The sequence below is a fragment of the Melanostigma gelatinosum genome (genome assembly GCF_949748355.1).
Source record: "Melanostigma gelatinosum genome assembly, chromosome: 19".
In the NCBI taxonomy this organism is placed as follows: Eukaryota; Metazoa; Chordata; class Actinopteri; order Perciformes; family Zoarcidae; genus Melanostigma; species Melanostigma gelatinosum.
In genome coordinates this window covers 11,915,594-11,933,471 of record NC_136652.1, presented here as the reverse complement: position 1 = coordinate 11,933,471, position 17,878 = coordinate 11,915,594, and the positions used below count along the sequence as shown (strand labels likewise).

General features: G+C 41.3%; 1 protein-coding gene across 1 annotated transcript in view; it reads left to right on the top strand.

Annotated features, from left to right (window-relative positions):
* Positions 1–568: 568 nt before the first annotated feature.
* The window catches only part of kcnk3a (potassium channel, subfamily K, member 3a), a gene marked incomplete at both ends in the record, with an annotated part of 28,750 nt that continues 11,440 nt past the window's right edge, over positions 569–17,878 (top strand). The window contains one exon of the mRNA XM_079290696.1: positions 569–851. Within this exon, the coding sequence (XP_079146822.1) occupies positions 569–851 (283 nt within the window). The remainder of the gene's footprint in view (positions 852–17,878) is intronic.

The window sequence follows — 17,878 nt, the reverse complement described above, 5'->3', positions numbered from 1 at the left end:
AGCAGATATACTGTATATAGTGCAACATGCTGATATTGTTAAAATTCACATTCATGCCCGGCCAAACCCCCCAATCAAGAGTAAGAATAAATAATCTCCATACCACTGCAGCTAAAATATAACACAATTAAAATGTGCACTTAGTATTCAGAACTTTAAATGAAGTAAAAAGTACAAAGTTGCCTCCAAAATGTAGTGGAGTAGAAGTAAGTACAGCATAAAATGAGAATACTGCAGGCTACCTGAGTAAATGTACTTCGTAACAACCCAAAGCTGGTCCAATCAGTATTTTGGGGTTAAACTGGGATTCACGCAATGTGTTCTCTGGGATGGGAGCGCAGACAGAGATGGGGTGACGGAGGGGTGGAGGGGGAGGATTCAGCCAGTGGGAGGGAGGGAAGTAAGGAAGGGGGGCGTGGTGCTGAATGAACAGCTCCTCGGCGCATAAAGTAATCAGAGAGCTTCTCTGCTCCGCGTCAGAGCAGCGGAGCCATGAGCCAGCCGAGCTCCCCGTCCTCCAGACCCGCGCTGACACAACGCCCGTCCCCCTGACACGCACCACACCACCATGAAGAGGCAAAACGTGAGGACCCTCGCCCTCATCATCTGCACCTTTACCTATTTGATAGTCGGCGCCGCGATCTTCGACGTGCTGGAATCCCGGGAGGAGACGACCCAGAAGGTGTATGTGGACCAGAAGAAAGAGGTTCTGCTCAAGACCTTCAACCTGTCCACGGAGGACTTTGACAAGCTGGAGAAGGTGGTGCTGGATTTGAAGCCGCACAAAGCTGGGGTGCAGTGGAAATTCGCCGGCTCGTTTTACTTCGCCATCACAGTGATCACCACCATAGGTAAGACACTGAGATTATGTCTCAGCGAACTTTGGCTTTTATTTTACTGCAACAAAAAAAAAAAAAAGTTGATATATTTGGTCAAACATCAGTTTCTGATTCATTTGAGGCCCGATTCGTGACCGTAAAACCAGATGGCATGAACTGTTAGCCAGCTGTTTTAACATCACATCAAGACTAAATCCTGAAAGGAAGATTGTAGCAGATACCACAAACATTTACAATGAATACTTCTGGGATCATTGTATTACTATGAGTAATACAGATTGAGGATATTCATAAACTCAGTGCTAAGTAGCGCACAACAGGTGGAAAGTTGTACAAATGTGCTTCAATCAGATATCCTTTCTTGATTAATGGATATTCAGGAAAGTAAAAATAGCAATACTGCGACGTAAATAAAAATTCTGCATTTAAAAATAATTATGAATTACTCTAAGTGTCTACAAAAAAGTACTCATGTTGCAGAAGAAATGGCGGCCGTAAGTGTTTTATTATTATACATTAGCCTCTATTATTTTAATGATCCATATAATTTTGCTGTTGCAGTTTGTTTGCTTACAGCTTTGTATAGGCCTGCTGTCTAATCAATAACAATGCATCTTATTTTATAAGAGCATCCTATTGTTTTGTGTAAAATCTGAACGTGCAGAAACTAGCATCTGTAGCTGTCTGACACATGTTTCAAAATGTATAAAAAGTGGAGAAGTATAACGTATACTTAAAGTACACAAACGCAATGATACTTACTTCAGTACAGCAGCTGACGACATAGAAAACATGCATAGGTACGTAACACAATATGACATGATAGCATAGATAGAGGTAATACCATACAATTCCTTATTATTTATAAACTCAACAGTTGCACTATAAATGCCCTACAGCTGTATTTTAATGATATACCATAAAACGATTACGCTCTAAGGTCTGATAACATGGCATTAAACTTCCTATTTACAGGATGATTATAAGAGCGACAGCAAAGAAGGTTAAAAATACCATAAATAAGACCATTTTACATAATCTGAGTTAGATTTATCACATCAGCGTGAGGTTTGAAACTCCTGTATTGCAGTGTTAACATGTGTATTGCTTCATGCATACTCCAGAGACCTTTTTTTAAAATTGAACCCAGACAAACAGGTTATCATCAGAGCCTTTTATACAAGAGCATTTTTATCGAATTGTGGCATTGAAAGGGGTTGCATCAGAGTCAAAATTGCAGCAGCGAAGTCAAGGGTTTATTGAGGAAAAGCTTCTCTCCAAGCTCATAACTAAAGGTTGTTTTTGGAGAAGATGCTCCAGGAAACTTAAGTTATGAGACATTCATTTGCCTCTTCTCTCGTGCTCTTACTCATTAGTCCTGCTCCAAAAGGTCCTGCAACACCACAGAGCTCCCAGCTCTTTACTCACTTTATCAATCTGAGCCTGCTTGCTATTTCATTTCAACTTCACTCTGCTCTTTGCATAACACTCTGCTTGTAGCTACAACTCCAGAATAGACTTAGTCAGACATATGTTAAATATTGGAAGACAAGAGCAACCAAAAAACAATATGCATTGTTTTCCTTTGTCTGATAATTTGTCATCTTTAAGTTTCCACCTTTTTAAAGCAGCTATATGTAAGTTTTGTAACAGCGACCACTGAGGCCACAGGTGGTAATTACAGGCATTTGCCTTAATTTCTCTTAAATAAGTTGCTTTGAAGACATCATGTTTACCTGTGACAAACTAGAACACAGTGTAACAGGAGCGCAAGTAGAAAAAGGGCCATGAAGTCAGCATCAAACGTTTGCTAACATTAGCCATCATAAACTACTGGTCATACCAAACAAAGTAAGACTGAAGTGGTACTTGATAAATGTTGCATTTTACCGCTTATAAATTCAGCTATTTATTTATAAGAGGGAGATTGTGTTTTTCTTCTTATTTTAGTCCCATTGTCTCGCTTTAACATCTCTTTTTCATCCCCTAAAAAGCCGTCCTAATTACCTCCTATCTGAGACTTCCACCTGTGTTTAGTGGCCGGGGCAGTAGTCAGTAGTGACCTGTGACTTGTAACCCTATCAGATGGAGGCCACTAATTGTTCACGAACCCAAGCCCGGGTGTCTGTAACCGCATTTTGTAATTGTGAGCCCAGAGGCTGCTACAAACACAGTGGCGTTTCAGCCTGCCATTACGTATTAATGACAACACCAGACCCTCGCTGTTCCGTTGTCCTCCTGGCACACAACATTAACACTGTAGATACTGTACTGTACACTCAATATCATGCAGCCATGACTTGCAGTGAGGTCCAAATGCTGATATGAGGGTGAACCTTTGAAGCTTTTATGTCAAGCTAAGTCTGAGCCATAGATGTGATTTGTTAAAATTGTTCTCATGATAAAAGAAAGGAGAAAACTATGTGTCACCAACCAAAATACAAGAACAAACATGAACCACTTATTTCCTGTCATATTCTTTGAAATTATTCATAAAGTCATTTTAAAAACGAGGCCTGAGGACATTCAGATCCAACACAGGACACCCCTGGGGACCAGAGTGCTAGAGATGATGTAAAAACATGACACGATGTCCTCTGTATGAAAGATCGAGTAAAACAGGGAACAAGTCAGTCTGAAGCCGACTATTTTGAAATTCATATTGTATATAACAGGGTATCCATATGAGAACACATCATTTCCTGGGAAACTATGACCACATTTTCCTTTTTCTAAAATGCACAACCGCCAGTGGAAACCAACTAATGCATGACAAGATCTGGCCCAAGCATGCTCTGCTAATAATTTAACCTAAGTAATGGAGGGAGGACAAGTCATCACTTTCCACAGAGGAAAGAGGAGGCAGAGGGCAGGGTGTCCATTTACTCACCAAATGTGGGGGGGGGGGGATGTGATGTTTGTGAGAGACATCACAAGGGGAAAATAAATGAGAAAGCGCTTTCCAGATGGAAGGAGTGGATAAAAGTCTGGGGATCAGGAAAGGTCTCCTTGGGTACAAACTCAGTGAACCACTTCCAGGCGTGCACGTCACGTCACGTACGCGGATGACACGCTGAACTCGCCGCCCAGGCTGCTGTTCAAAGTTAACTACAGACCACAGAGAGGACACATGACACACTGTCTTACAGAGATGACACGGCTCATGTGTTCTGCGTGCTGTCGGATGACGTCTGATAAGGGCAGGATCATGTTGTGTTATTCTTCTTGGGCAGATGGCTTGTGTTTGGTTTTGTTCATCACACGTTGACATACGTGTCATTTTGTGTAACACACAATATCATATCACAGTATGTTTACACAAACCTATGTAAATCTAATTACACACACACAAAACTATTTTTTTGCACTTATTTACGGTAGTATCACGTGTGAGTGACATTTCTTCTTCCACCCCCAACTCAACGGAGGTGAATGGAAGTCTAGCATAGAAAAATGACATACATAACATGATCTGTTTCTGGAAAGAGATCATGTTATGTATGTCATTTTCTATGACACTTTAACTACTAACTGATCGATTAAAGTTGTGGAGAATAAATCGAACAAAAGATTTGACTTCTGACCTCTAATATCTACTCTCTGAAGTCATCGTCCTTCCTCTTGGCTCAGAAGAAAGGATCCTTTAAAGTCACCATATGGTTGTTGTTAGAAAAAAATCCCAATAATAAAAATCCCTCCTGGATTTTTATTATTGTGAATCACTTCTTGTTAAATACTTGCTGTTCAAAGATCATTTGGCATCATGCAGATTCGGTAGACATGACCTCAGTGTTTTCCATAGACGAGCTCATCGCTTGTCTGTGAGACTTCATAATTGTAGAGAGAGGAAGGAAGTACAAATGCATTCAGGGCATGCGATCCATACGAGTCGCTGTACTCCCGACAGGTAGCATCCAGTCACCGTTCAAGCCTTGGACTCTGTGAGGAAAGTCTGCTGGTTGGTTTGCCGTCAACACTCCTTTATCATTCTAAAAGAGGCTTTGATCAGAGAGCTGAAGCCCTTCCAGCTCTGGTTTAGTTGCTCCGTCACCAGCAGTGCATCGGTTGTTGATGGTACTGGAAAGCTACCAAGTGTGGAAGCACATTAGTGTGTGAATGTGTAGCAGGCTGTCGCTGAAAAAGCGCCTCAAATCCTCTCTGGGTCAGTGCATTTAATGTTTCTATATGTGGACTTGCCATGAATAAAATATCTGATCATTTTTCTATTTTTACATTGACTTTGATTTGGCACCAGCCCGTGTGAATCATTTACAGCCGTTGAATAATTAGAGGTCATATCCTGAATTATTGATGGTAATTACTTACATTATTATTCAGTCAGCTCAAGTAAGTGGTTGAGTGCACAAAGAATATAACTCTTATCACTATATTCCACACTGACTCCTATTGTCACCAGACAGACAGACAGAGGGAGATACATCTTCAGCACTTCTCAGAGCAAGGTGACGATACAAATAAATATACAGCTGCATTGCACTCAGTCATACAGTGATATATTGGCATCATTAGTGAGACAATAGAGATGCTTCTATGGGGGAACATGCTTTAATCAAAAGCTTTTAATTCAACATATGTAAACATAAACGTGCTGTCGCGTTTGTCAAGTATAATCACCTCAAACAGAGTGAAGATTCTGAGACTTTTCTCATCTGTCTGTAATCCTGACTTTTCCTCTGGCGCTACCACGAGTTTCACATTTGTGGTTCGGAGAGAAATGTCTCGACAACTTCATCCATGCACCATTCAGGATTAATTGCAATGGTTTTGGTAATCCTTTAACTTTCATCAAGCGCCACAATCAGGTCAAAATTTGAATCGGTCCAACTCTTGTTTATGACCAAATACCTGCAAAACTATTCACATTATTGTGCTAATAATTTAGTACCACCAGCATGTTTGCATTGTCATTGTGAGCATGTTGCTAGTGTTACCATTTAGCCTAAAGCTGGGCCTTACATCCACACACAGTCACTTTTCTTCTTATGTTCCCAGTGCAGTTTTGTTTGTGTTGTTTCATGATAAAGACCAGAGCTCAGCTACTTATTGAAGTTCTTCTATTCAGATGAACAAGCCAAGAAATACCATAGAGGCTTTTGATTGTTTGTTCTTTTCTTTCATGGAACATTCTTTTTTTTATGTGTGTGAAAAAGTGACAACAAAACAAGTACAGACAAGAACATGAACTCACAAACAGCTATGGGGATAATACAAAGAAAAACAGACAACAACAACAAACGGGGACAAACGCAATACATGGAACATCTTACAACATCAGTGTTGCATTAGAAATGCTGAATGGAAACTGCAAAAATCTAAAACACAGTCTGATGCGCTAAGTGGATTATGGAAACGCCTTTGCTGAATAAGTTCTGACGTAGTGAACGATTAACTCGTAGGACTGATCAGCTGCTTCTGCTGTCTGCATCTTCTTGGATATTCTCATAACGTGCAAATGCTTGTCTTCATCTCCCGACAGCATGAAACTTGGCCAACAGTAGCTGACATGAAAGGACTGTGTAAAGGACGTCTCTCCATATTGTGCTAGATGAGTAGATGACTTGTTTTGTTTCCAGATGGCTACTTCTTCTACTCTGTTTGGCGGATTACAGACATGCCTATCGCCTATAGTGCTAACTTCTGACCAGTTTATTTGCTCCAAACTAGATGATGGAAAGGTGCCTTATTCCCACTTCTTTTTTTTTAAATATTTCAAAAGCTCATTCAAAATTAGCTTGACATGGCTACTGACACCTCTGAAAACTCAGTATTTAGAATTTTTCAAAAATTGCAAAAAAAATGTAATTCAATTGGAAGTGCTTCATGTAGCCTATATCTTTGATGAATAAATTGAGAAGTAATGGTATACAATCAACCAGAGCCGTTTCAGTTTACAGTTTAATTGGATTCGGGAATTGATCCCGGCACTGCTGTGTCGCTGCTGCTGTGTTTTAGGGGATTTGGGAGATAAGGTAACTGTAACTCTCTCTGGTGCTTATCATGCAGACACACTGAGATGTAATGTGACATGAAGCTGTTGACACTGAGATGTAATGTGACATGAAGCTGTTGTTGTAAAAAATTCCAAATTTTCACGAAAGAAAAGGATAGCTCTGTTTTAAAAAAAATGACATAACAGACTTTAACCAGGTTGTAAGATCCCAAATTACACAGGATAAATGGTAGATGACATGTATGTGCATGTTAGCAATGTGTTACTTAAGAAAGAACAGTGGAACAGTCATTGAGTCAGTGTTGCCTCGAGCTGATAGAATGACTAACGTTTGATTGACTCTTTGTGGGATTTGCTCGTCTTACAGTTTGTGTCACTAAGGTTACAAGAAGATCACAAACTTCATAATAAAGACGGCTATAACTGTGCAGCTGAGTTAGACACACTGGTCACACTGGGCCTTCTACTTTGATATGACAAATACTTGATTACATCACATGACCAGAAAATCTTCTTTGCACTTCCTTTTTCTGTTGACATGTGACACTGGGAAGGTAATGATCTAAAGGCACCCAAAGTTGACTAATTGTTCAATAGTTATGCAAATTTCCCCCACAATTGGGGGTAAGTTGACTTTGAATTTTGATAATTAAAACCAGCTTAGATGTGGTTATTGTTTTCAGACATTGTTTTCAGACATTTTGTAAGTGTACCGCATTATCTGGATTATAAATAATACCACTGGGTATTATAGCTTAAACAGAGGGATCAAGGTGTACAACAAGATAAAGGGGAGACCAACACAAGCTGTTGTCCATGGGGAAATAGAAAAAGCACCGCTTTGTGCCACCTGATCCGGTCTGAAGAGACAACTCAGAACACGGGCCATGCAAGCTAACGAGAAGGGAAGATGTAAAATGCCGGGATGTAAGGCACTGTGAGGAGCAGGTGCTACAAGTGTGTCGTTTTGAGAGAGGAGCTGCGTCTTCGACTTTCACAAGGGGGGAAATTGGGTTAAAATGGAAAAGGTTATGTAAATTTGATCGAAAAACACGTTGAAGATGACTGAATGAAGTGAGAGATTTTGAATGAAAATTATTAAATGAAATTAAATCGGAAAAAATTGATTTGACGGGACTTTCCACAATTGCGCATTGTTGCAATATGGCAACATCCTTATTCATGAATCACCTTGCAACCCCTAATATCTATCTTGTGACCCCCTTGAACTACACCGTCCATCTTCCCGCTGTGATCAATGACTGTGATTACGTAAGACAATAGAATACCGAGATAAATACATTGTGATCTCACAGGAATACGTGAAATGACCACGATCTCTACAGCACATTACATGGTGGTGGCACAGATTGTTTGGACTCATTGTTTCTCACAGAACATGAACAGGTGAGAAAACTGTGCTTGACCTTTCCGTGCCACAGCCACGTAATGTGTTGTTATTGTCATTTCACGTGTCTCTGTGAGATCAGATTGAACCGATATGAAGCCTGTCCTCTCACCATGTGCTGTTAAGGTTACCAACTGGCCAAAATCCCGTAATTTATTTTGGTTTACACCTGAAACCAGACAATAATTATAAAGGAGATGAATGCAACTTTTAACTTTGTTGATTTGTTGAACATAGTTTACTAAAGTTTCTGAGTTTACTAAGTGGAGCTGAATGAGCAATAAACTTAAATAAAGATGGCAGCGCTGCAGTAAAGTGTATTTTAATCGGATCTTTGTTTTCGTGATCATATTTATTGTCCTGGAGTTACTGAATAGGATAAATATTACAGAGCTACCAGGGGAAGTAAAACACACCGACACCTCGGTCAGCGAACAGTTGTATCAATAATTAGACACAAAGCAAACAAATCCCTGTGTGACAAAGTCTTTAATGGATATTGCATGTTATTTCCAGCGCTTGCAACATTCAATCTCGTTAATTAAAAGCGCCTTAACAATATTGCTTCGATTTTAGCATCAAAGGACCCAATTTCACTGAGCTGTGGGCCCAAAGTGAGTGTTGAAACAGCTATATTATTGGCTGAGAAAGCTTTGCTGCCCTTCTGGATCAGAAGGAGTAACGTCTGAGAAAGTTGACAGAAGCGACTCTCATTGCTGCTGCTGCTCCGTTCACATGACCAGCGAATGTTTACCTATTGTGCGTCTGCTTTATGCTCCGCTGCCTCAATGGAAAGTTGAACGCTTGCCTGAGTCACTAAACAAAACATGACTTTGTATTTATTAGGCTTCATAATCCAGCGGGGGCTGACTGGAGTTTAACCAAATAAAATAGTAAACAGTAGTGAGATCTGAAACTCTTTCACTTGAAGTTTCCTACTGATTTTCTTCCAAAGTATAAATATACACTGGATGACATGTAAAGTCTTTGCTACACTGTGGCAAACTGACTCCTGTGAGGTTTATTTGACCAGAAATGAGAACCCCTTTCTCTATTTTTTCCCTGAATAGCCTATAATCTCATATCTCAATATTGAATTATGTGGGTCTCTGCAACACAGAGCTTTTCATGTTGGCTGGACACAGTTGCTTGATTTAATGTCCTTATTATTCCAGTTGGAAATTTGAGATGAACTGAGATGTGTCTCAGTCATTTCATGTGGTATTCAAGGGCAGGACCATTTGTTTCCTACTGATGGGGTACATCTTTAAAAATGTATCACAATTGCACAAAAATCAGCTGCCACTGTCGTTTCGAGCAAACATTACTGAAACCCGAGTAAATTGTGTTTTGTTTGGGGACTATTTTTAGCAGCGGATTAACACACATTTGATCAACTCCAATTAAAGTAGAGTGCCCATGTGCATTGGAAGGTGTGATATGATGATGTAAGATATCATAAATCTTGTTATAGGACCAATTCATTGTTGGTCTTTTTCACCAGACTGATGCTGGAATGTATTTCTATGGTCTACATTTGTGTGCATGACGTCTCATTCGGGTGTTTTTCCATGAACAGTAACAGAGATCATAAGTGACTGACTGAAACCCAAAGGAAAATGTGTTTCAGTGCACCGTGAGACTGACCGGCTGTGAAAGTGTCATGGGGCTGTGTCACTGTGTTTCTGCTCTTGACCTGAAAAGGAAAGGTATTGAAAACTTGTTGAGTGTGCAGACAGTTCAGATGTGATTCCAGGAACAATGTAACAAGTTATTGTTGCTCTTTGCTTCTGCAGCAGAGTATAACGCAGAGAGAGAGAGGCTTTACAAGGAAAGTTCAGGATTCAAACAAACCTTTTGCTCAGTGTTGCTTATTAGGAAGGTTTTCACCAAAATGGGATACTTGTCCTTTTGATTTGGCAGGTTGTGATAATTTGGGCTATTTATCAGGCCCCTGTTTCTCCTATAATGAAGCCCCATTCAGACATTCACCCTTTTGTGTAAATCTGATGGAGCGTTAAAATGTTGGTCTGATGTCTGAATAAGCCCCCTGCACACTTGTTGATAGGAAGAGTGGAACAGGTAGACTTGCAAGTAAGCGACAATTGAGGAAATTCATCTTTATTCATGAATCATCACAGAACAACAACAAAGATCCAATAAGATTGGACTGAAAACCAGGACTTAAATACAAACTAATCTAACGCGGGTATGACGTGCAGGTGGAGAGATTTGCGGGGAAGCCCAGGTGAGGGGAATGAGGTTATCAAGGAGAAACACACTGGGAACAGAGCAGCACTAAGCTGATTCAGAGGAGGTGTTTATGGAGTAAAAGGCAGTGAAGAGACGCAGGAGGAAAAACACAGCATATACTAAATCAAGGAAGGGAATTGCGCTACTATAATGGATATAATTGGGTCAGGTGGGTGCTGGTATTAAAAAACCTTGACCTGAGCATCACCTGAACATATCAGAATTCCCATATTTGAATATTTTTGGTTCAATGAATAGCCTAATTGTTTTGTATGAATTATAACCGCAGGCGCAGCCCCTTGCGACGGCTTGACTGATCTTTCTTTTAATTAATTAATATGCTGCAAATAGCTTCTTATGTTTATTTACGATTCATTTAGGCTACCAGGTAGAGGGCACTCAGTGCATTGTGGCCATTTAATGTAGAGATTTGCTTTCCCCCCCTAACATCTACCAATCGATTGGCTGAAGTAGGTAAAACATTCGTGGACCAAGATGTTCTTTGGTTGACTACAGCCCTACTATGTGAATGTCCCGACAGTAATCTTACTGTGTCAGACATAGTAACATTTTTGTGTGACATGAATGATGTCAGAATATTATTTGTTGTTTTCTACTCTTAAATTGGCCGTGTTTGAGGCTCTGATTGTCTATTTTCAGTCAAATCTGGCAACACTGCGTTCAGGTCACTGATCAAACTCACACGTACAGCATGACTCTCAACAGTAAGTCTTCCTAGAGATTTAGTCTCTCATATATGAAATGGTTTTGTTGTCCACACTGCTCCAGTTCATTGGCTGTGAAAGCATCAATCAAAAAAATCCATGGAAACCATTTCATATGAACTGACTGACAGGACGTTATGTTCATGCACAAATGTGGGAGAAGGCACCGACGAAAGCATCTCGATGTTTTTCTCAATGATGCTTAGGAGACGCGATGTTATGGCCCTCACTGAGCCGCAAATTGTCTGTTTATTTCCTCGAGAACTGTCTGAATGCTGATGTGAACTCATTATGTGTACATTTCTGTGCGTGTGGTGTGTCCTTGTATGTTTTACTGCGTTTGAGCTACTGTACAGAGCCACAGTAGTGATATATTTGTATTCTCCCAGCACACCTGCACACACACAAACAGCTCAGTCTGACCCAAGTGTCTGAGAACCAATATCTGAAAAATGGTCAACTGACAAATAACACACAAATGATAGCCTGCTGATTTGAAGTTGCAAATTCAATCATAAAACCATTAAAAGCTGCATTGTAGGGGGAACAAAAAAAACAAAAAAACTAGCCTCTGCTGCTATAAAAAGACGAAACACAGCTAGTCACACAACCACACCAAAGAAACTCTCCCTGAGGAGCTCACAATGTCATGAAACACAGCTCTCGCACACATTTATCCCAGACAGAAGGGTGGTTATACCAGTGTTGATTATGTGCCCAAAGCACTGAGCTGTCTCCCTCCCCAGCACACAGAGATGGTGGCGGAGCCTCTGTGGCATTTTCTGCCTCACTGAGCCAAATGAAAAATCTTTCCACATCAAGCATGTAGGTTCCTCAGCAGCGTGGAAACACTGAGGTGAGAGGCGAGGAGCTAATACCGTATGTTTATGGTTCACGCACAAAACAGAGCGCTTTCATTGCTGTCCTTATCATAACAACCTGAAGTGATTTTCTCACAACTCACTGGCTCCTGACGGCTACAACCCTCTCCTTGTGTTGAATGCTTTGGTAACCCGGGTGTTGTATTAGCGTTACGCTACTCCAACTGGCTCGGAGCAGTGGAATGATTCGCTCGGACAGTGCCAAGCCACAGTAGCTCGCCTGGCATATATGTACTGTCTCCCAGGGGAATTTTTTTTCCAATTTGTTTCCAGCATCTGCTTAATCTCTCAACAAGCCAACCTGGATGAAGTGGACTGTCACACACTGGGGCCTAATGATAATAACAATAACAGTGATAGGTGAGTTGTATTTACCCCAGAGGGCTGCTATCGGAGTGCGAGCTTATGAGTACACATTTAATATCCATATGAAAAAAACACAAGCGCCCTATGACAACCTTGGGCTAAAACAACAGGCTGCTAACCTATTTTCTGTGTAACAATCCTAATATCACAGCTGTCAGTGTTATGTGTCTGCTACTCGTTCACATGCTGGTTGTGTGGTGGAAAACAGTGCTAGAGTATTTATTGTTTCTGGCAATTTGTTCCAGTGGGTACTGAAGAGCAATCTGATTGGCCAAAGATGCATTTCAAGCAACTGTGTTGCCCAATAAGGACACTGTGCTGCCATGTTCTTTTTTTTGTTTTTTGATCACTCAGCAGATAGTTTTTATAGGAACCACAATAGAAACTATCTTTCAGAAAGAATCGGCTCAGTATTCCCAGAAATGTTGTGGATACTGGAAAATTCGGCACAGTACAATTTAAGCCTGACACGAACATTTTTTTGGCAATGAAGGAAATAGTTACTTTCCGATGAAGCAGAGCAGAAAGGTTGGTGATATGCTCACATGCTGTATGTGTTTCACGACTACTTTCACGACAAATTTTTATACAAACCAGTGAAACAACGTTAAGAAAGAAAATGTGTGCTGTGTTATTCTCATATTTAAACTATTAAACTATCCCTTGTCTCTATGAAGGCTGGCTCTCCCCCCCCCCCCCCCCCCCCCCGCTTTTGAGTGTGGCCAATTAGAACGGCAATAACAATGTCCGCCGTCTGCCATGGAGGTTGGTGAATTCAAGTTTCATGCACGGTCCAGAAACGTTGCTATTTTGTTAACCATAACCACAATCTTTTCCTTGACCTTAACCAAGTGTTTTACTCACCTTAAACTTGCCTTATTAACAGTTTATTTCAACCCTGCCTCCAACAAAAGCACGTTACTGTACATACATGAACAGTCTTAATTACGCTTTAAGAGAAGTGTATTTCCTCTTGGATAACGGTCGCAGTTTCAAACACGTGGTTAAAGTTGTAAATTGAAACAAAACAGAACAGAAACACAAAATAATACTTGGTTAGGTTTAGTCGAAAATCATGGTTTGTCTTAAAAGAATTTTGTTTGTTATATAACTTGAATTACGGACATACATTAACGTAAGTCAAACCTTTGGTTTCTCACAGGACACAAGCAGCGGTCTGCTGGGTGAAAGTCTTTGTTTGACTCATCCGTCCATCTTGACCTACGACACAAACGCACCTCTGCAGACAACAATTACAAATGTATTTGTGTATTTGAAAATGTAAAAACACTGACATCTAACATACATAAAACATTGTTATCTCTGCCCAACATTGCTTCACTATGTCTGTTCCTGTAAGCTGCATGGTACTTAATTGACTAAGACGAGGGCTTTTTACTGTGAAAACTGTTAAAGAGACACTCAATATTTTTTACTTTCTCCAATTTTGGTCATATTCAATCGCTAAAGCCTCTGAATAATCCTATGTATTTGCTTTTACTACACTAATGAGGCAGCGCCTCCCACTTTATAGTCATCCAAATACAAAGCAGGGAGCTTTTGAACTCCTTCTTTGGTGTTTGAACAAAAAGACCTCTACACTAGCTTGCCAGTAATCCTATCGGCTATCATTGCAGCATCAAAGAGTAATGATATTCATGGTCTTTGGTTACTGCACTCTGTGTAACCCTTCAGTAAGAAAACAAAACAGTAGATGTACTCTAGTTTTAGAATGAAAAGATGTCAATGTATGAAATGTAACCCACTGTACATGCAGGATGTCCCCACACACACTCATATTTTTGCCTCAGAGGAACTAATAACTGCTGTGTGCCACAAGATGAATTTCATCACTGTCCTTTGTTGAATTCACATTAGACACATTGTTACTGTGTCTAATCAATCAGTGGGACAGTCTGGCTGTTTGGGCTCCTAATGGATATCAGACTGGACCGTTGAGCGAAGTGACATTTGCGTGTCCTTATTATAGTGGTTTTATCCTCCAGACTGTCTGAGCTTGCCACTTGAGAAATACCACCAAATAACTCAAAGTTAAGACACCCTTTGGAAAAAAAGAAGCCAATTACAAACATTTTCCTGACACTTCAGTGTGCACACGATTCATGATAACAAAATGTTGCTTGGTATTTCAATGAATTAAAATAAAAATGGCACCTTATCCGTCCACTTCTCCAAGTAGGTTAAAACAAATGCTCGGGATGGATTTGCAGATACTGTGTGAGCCAGTCTGGTAAGGTGAAGCTGCAGATGGAGCGGAGGTGGAGCAGACGCTCCCTGTCTGTCTGCTCCTGCCATATGGGCAGCCTGAGGCGCTGGTTACCTCACCAAGGTGACAAGAAGACCCGACACACACAGTTAAAACTGGACCGTCATTCACACTGAGTTTGGACAAAGTTATACAACTCTACGTGGTTCAATTTGAAGTTTGTCCGCAGCAAATGTCAGCATGTAAAATGATGCGCTGAGAAGAAACAGCACCCAAGGCTTTAAGGTCACGTCAACAAGGATGAACAGTCGCTCTCTGCTTGTACTGGAGATTCAAACTTTGACTTTACAAATACACAAAATTGTATGTAAGCTACTGGCATCGTCTTTACCTCTTACCATTGTAACACTTTACTTAAAGGTGCAATGTGGGATTTCTGGCCACCTGCTCCAAACAAATAGGGGGCAGCATTTCCTCCCAATATTGGATCCACACACTCTAAATTCAGTACTCGGATACAAGAAAGATAGCCAACCACGAACTAACAGCAGGTCAAGAATACGCAAAATTTGACCAATGCACAGAAACTATGAATAAAATAAGTGCTTTATAATCTTAACATGTGACGTTAGCAAATAGTTTACGTCGGCCATTTGTGTGTTTATGCGACTAATATGGAGCTGCACAGTGTATGAACCTTTGATAGTTTGTTTAAACTACTTCAATAGGAAGAGAGTGGGTTGCTCCGGAGACAGACCTCCAGTTAGTAGCTGCGACTCGAAGTCAGCAACTACAAAGCCCAGCGCCGGGAGTCACAGCGGTTTGGTGTCGCTGGCTCTAAACTGTGTAACGGCAGCAACAGAAAGTTTGCAGATCAGTTGAGGAGTTGGGGCGTCCAGGCCCAGTGCTGGCGTTTGCACCGGCTGTATTTTGACTGAAGGAGGCTGACACCAAGATAAGAGTGGTTTCTGCCACTTTGGATTTATTCCAATAAACTAACTATGAAAACATACACAGACCCTGTACCTTAAATGTGGTTGAGAAGCCCTCTGGGCCGCTCTACTTCTTGGTCCTCTCATGTTGGACTGAGGACAGACTGGACACTACAAAGACTCACGATCGTCTCTCAAGGTAAGTGGTGTTACAAGAGAGTTCTGTTTGATATTTTATCAGTTTTGCAGCAGATCAATGAAATAATCTCAAAATAAACAACAGACAACGTTACGTCAGCAGTGCAGTTCGGGGGTTCATATAACACCTTAATACAGCGGTTCCCAAACTTTTTAGGCCACGCACCCCCTTCTACATCCCGACCGGGTTCGCGCACCCCCAACCCCCCCCCCCCCCCCCCACACACACACACACACGCACCTTTAAAAAAAAAAAGCAACAGAGCCGCATAAAAATCGGACGAATGAGAGAACAGTTTGCTCGCGCATGGCGTTTGTTTACAAGATAAAAAACACAAAAACTCTTCCTGCACCGTGCCTTCGAAAAGGTAACGGACGTAACGTTACGAAGGTAACGGACGATTGGCCAGATTGGCCACATCTGTAGGCTCGTCTACTTGCAGAGAGTAAAACTCACTCTTCTTCACGCGACCGACCAATGTAGCCAGGATGTCTTCGGACAAAGCATCGATGCGCGCGACAGTGTTGTTGGACACCGGGATCACGTCCAACTTTTTCGCTTCTCTCTATCCAATCATACATTCCACCATCTCTTTAACATTTTTCCTTCTCCCTATTACGCGGTCAGAATACTACCACAACACGCCGCCTGTCTTCGGCAGAAATGCGCTCATCCACGCACGGGAACAACACCGAGTTGTAATATAAACCTCCATAACACCCCGCCACTCTCGGCTCATACCTCCCCAGCAACGAGGCACATCACCCGGTCACAATACCTCCAGAATGTCCCCCGGGTGAAATCCGGGACTTTGTTTTATGGTTCCGAGTGGCGCGCGCTCACCCGTTGGCGCCGGGACGCGAGGTCTCCAGCCGCCCCCGCCGCGAGGCACCCGATCGTCGGGTCTGTCAGCCCTCGGAACAGGCCGCGGGTCAATAACTTGTGGGTGGCGGGGTAGAGGCGAGGCAGATCACAGAAAAATAATAAAGACTAGAGTACAGCAAAGATATGTTGATGAGAAACGTATTTGTACGTCAAACACAAACGTAATCAGGGAGAAAATACGTTCGTGGTAAAACGTAATTGAGAATGCATTTTAGTGTTGGGGGAACGTAATTTTTAGGAGACAGGACTGCACCGCCATTATACTTTTCCTCTCGCGCACCCCCTAGAGGCAGCTCGCGCACCCCCAGGGGTGCGCGCACCCCACTTTGGGAATCCCTGCCTTAATAGGATCCATTACTTGATTTAATTGCATTTGGTCATTAAGCCAGGTGCCAGCATTAGCCTCATGCGTGGCGTGACATATGATATCTTTACAATGTGGCAACGAGCCCAGTCAGGCAGCTCAGCCAGGACATTGATGGGCACTCATATCGCCAGTAAAAAGCCATCGTCAAAGGACCACACACACTCTTTGTGAGAGTGTTGATCTGTGCGCTGTGTGTGCAAAGCACACACAATTTCCTCATATGGGTCTGTGCATGTGTGTGCATCTTCAGTGAGAGTTATTATCAGCCTCCTTTTCTGTTAATTACAATTTATGTAAAGCCATTGGACTCGACTCGACTAATATTGAAGTCAAAACAAAAAGAAAAACTGAAAATGAATTATTTCAGTCAAACCGGGAATGTGTGGAGTTTAATAGTAACAGCGTTTACTAGCTCCCTACCCACATGTTATTGGCTTCAATAAATATTATTTGTCTTATATTTATTGGTCACGGTTTCTTAAATTTAGGAGGTGAGCTAGAAGTTGGAACAAAATATCTTTTGTAAAAACAAAACTATCCACCATATTGCACTATAAAACATCTTAAATGAAATAGTTTTTATTGCAACATGAGACCTGAAATAGATCTTAGCTAATTAGCCAAATTTTGAACAGTAGGCTACAGCTAGCCAGGCTCTGCCCAAAGGTAAAAATAGAAACCTACCTCTACCAGCACCTCTAGAGTTCATTCAATAATGGTATCGTGCTTCTCAATTAACTGTCTGGAAGAAATTTACCAAAATGTCTCAATATTATTTTAAAGTAGCCACTCATGGGTCATAAATATGTCCTTTTTTATTGTAAA